This window comes from Egretta garzetta, unplaced genomic scaffold, assembly GCF_000687185.1.
Source record: "Egretta garzetta isolate BGI_Z169 unplaced genomic scaffold, ASM68718v1 scaffold304, whole genome shotgun sequence".
Taxonomy (NCBI): domain Eukaryota; kingdom Metazoa; phylum Chordata; class Aves; order Pelecaniformes; family Ardeidae; genus Egretta; species Egretta garzetta.
In genome coordinates this window covers 1,154,145-1,156,475 of record NW_009259421.1, presented here as the reverse complement: position 1 = coordinate 1,156,475, position 2,331 = coordinate 1,154,145, and the positions used below count along the sequence as shown (strand labels likewise).

Here is a 2,331-nt window from a genome sequence, read left to right as displayed (position 1 = left end):
CAACTAGAATTGTACAAAAAAATTGTACTATAAGGGAGAAAGTCAGACACACGATGTTAATTTTGTAGACTACAGTTCAGTTTGACAAACAATGTGTGGAAAAACTTGTATGAAATAGTCAACTACTGGCACTTTGATGAAAGACTTTGAACAGGCAAGTCCTTTAGAATTATACCCTACAACATCATACCCAGGAGGCTATTAGGAGCCCATATATTCCATTTTGACTTACATGCAAGGAACTACACTCAAACTTTTGAAAAGCTAACTTGAATCTTTCAAATTGCTTTCAAATAAATTTCTGATGAAATTTACTGTAACCAAGCTTACCATTTCTTTAAGGAATTAATGTCAACTCTAATGTTCTGTGCTTATTTAGAGTAACTTCTAATAGGACACATTATATAAGACAGTATATAATATACAAGACAGTATCCATAGAAGATTCAAAGCTACTTACCACAATGTGTTGATAAGGATCTATGACGGACATTTTTGACTTAATTTTTATTCAAGACAACTGTCAAATGTCTACTTCAATTCTACACAGAAGAGGCTTCCCAGTTTTTCAAAGTGGAATGCAGTATCACCGGTCCTTTAACTATTAAATAATGAAAAAATAGAATTAAAATTCTTATGTTCCTTTTAAATTATATTTTGTAACACGGCAAATGAGTTCCTCTGCTTTAGAATGGTTCCCACAATTAATTTGTTTACCAAGAATTTAACTTCATATAAGTTATGGAGGTATAGATATTTACTTGCCTGAACTAGAGAAATTTCTTGTGTTTATTTCCTCTACCTCAGGGTAAGAGCACAAACCAGGTACCTTGAATTCCAGTCATCCAAGTGTTTCTAGCAGCTCTACAGATAAACAAAAGAATGGAAAAAAACTGTATTTATCCCTTACATACATTCAAATGCTTCCATGCATTACAATCCTAGCTTAAAAAAAAAAAAAATAAATCCACATTTAGCTAATAGCCTTTTTACTATACTGACAAATTCTTGGTTCCCATGCTTTGCTTCTATATTAAGATGCTCACGTGGTCAGGACAGGACAGAGATGAAGTTCCTCTTTTTATCTTCCTCCCTGTACAAGGTGAGGTACGAGGATATGTCCTGCACTCACACCAAGGGATGTGAATTTTAGAACTGCAAAGCCAGTTGGAGAGCATAAGCACAATAGTCAGCAACTTGCACCAGACAACTACAACCCTCCATAGTAAGGGTCCATTTAGCCATTTTAACACAGCTTTTCATACCACCTTCGCTTTGAAAGCTTTTTCCACAAACATCAAATTCCTGAAGTCGCACTTAACTGCATCTAAGACAATAATGGAAAACAAATTCCAGCATCTAATCTGCAGCAACAGCACAGGAGAGTTCACTTGGCAGATGCTGATTTAACTATAAATGAATTACAAGGGCAATAGTGCCCTCTATAAACCTGGGAAGGGAATTCCAGCTGAATCTTTGTATAACCTCTCTGGACACCCCAGTTGTCTTAGAGAGATCCACAAGAGACTTTGATAGGTAAACTGCAAACCAGCTGGTAGGATTTAAACAGGTTCTTCATAGGGAACTGTTTTCTTGCCATGGTTTAATCACAGCCAGCCACTGAGCACCACACAGCCGCTCACTCACTCCTCCCCCAGTGGGAAGAGTAAAAGTGAGAAAACTTATGGGTTGAGACAAGAGCAGTCTAATAACTGAAATAAAATAAAATAGTAATAATAACAGAATATACAAAGCAAAGTGATGCATGATGCAATTGCTCACCACCCACTGACTCATGCCCAGCCAGTTCCCGAGCAGCAGCCCTCCCAGCCAGCTCTCCCCTAGTTTATATAATGAGCATGATGTCATACGGTATGGAATATCCCTTTTGCCCATTTGGGTCAGCTGCCCCAGCTGTGCCCCCTCCCAGCTTCTTGTGCATCTCCAGCCTCCTCAGTCAGTAGAGGATGAGAAGCTGAAAAGTCCTTAGCAACAACTAAAACATCAGTGTGTCCTTCTCATCCTAAATCCAAAACACAGCACCATGCCAACTACTAGGAAGAAAATTAACTCTATCCCAGCTGAAACCAGGACATTTCTGAACACTTTCTGAAGATTTCTACTGAAATCAGGGGCCACCAGAGGTCTCAAACTTCAGAACTGTTTCCAACCATCAAAGTAAAATATATTAAAAGAGGTTATTCCTTTCTGGATCCCTAAAAAAACCCAACCAACCAAAAAAAAACAAACAAACAAAAACAACACCAAAAAAACCACCACAGAAACTGCTGGACAGAATCAGTTCTCAGATTCAGGTGGTCAACATTCAGA

General features: G+C 38.1%; 1 protein-coding gene across 1 annotated transcript in view; it reads right to left on the bottom strand.

Moving 5' to 3' along the window:
• Nucleotides 1-597, bottom strand: part of PLA2G4A (phospholipase A2 group IVA) — a 62,903-nt gene extending 62,306 nt beyond the window's left edge. The window contains exon 1 of the mRNA XM_035892465.1: nucleotides 461-597. Coding sequence (XP_035748358.1) covers nucleotides 461-493 — 33 coding nt within the window. The 5' untranslated portion in view covers nucleotides 494-597. The remainder of the gene's footprint in view (nucleotides 1-460) is intronic.
• Nucleotides 598-2,331: the final 1,734 nt, after the last annotated feature.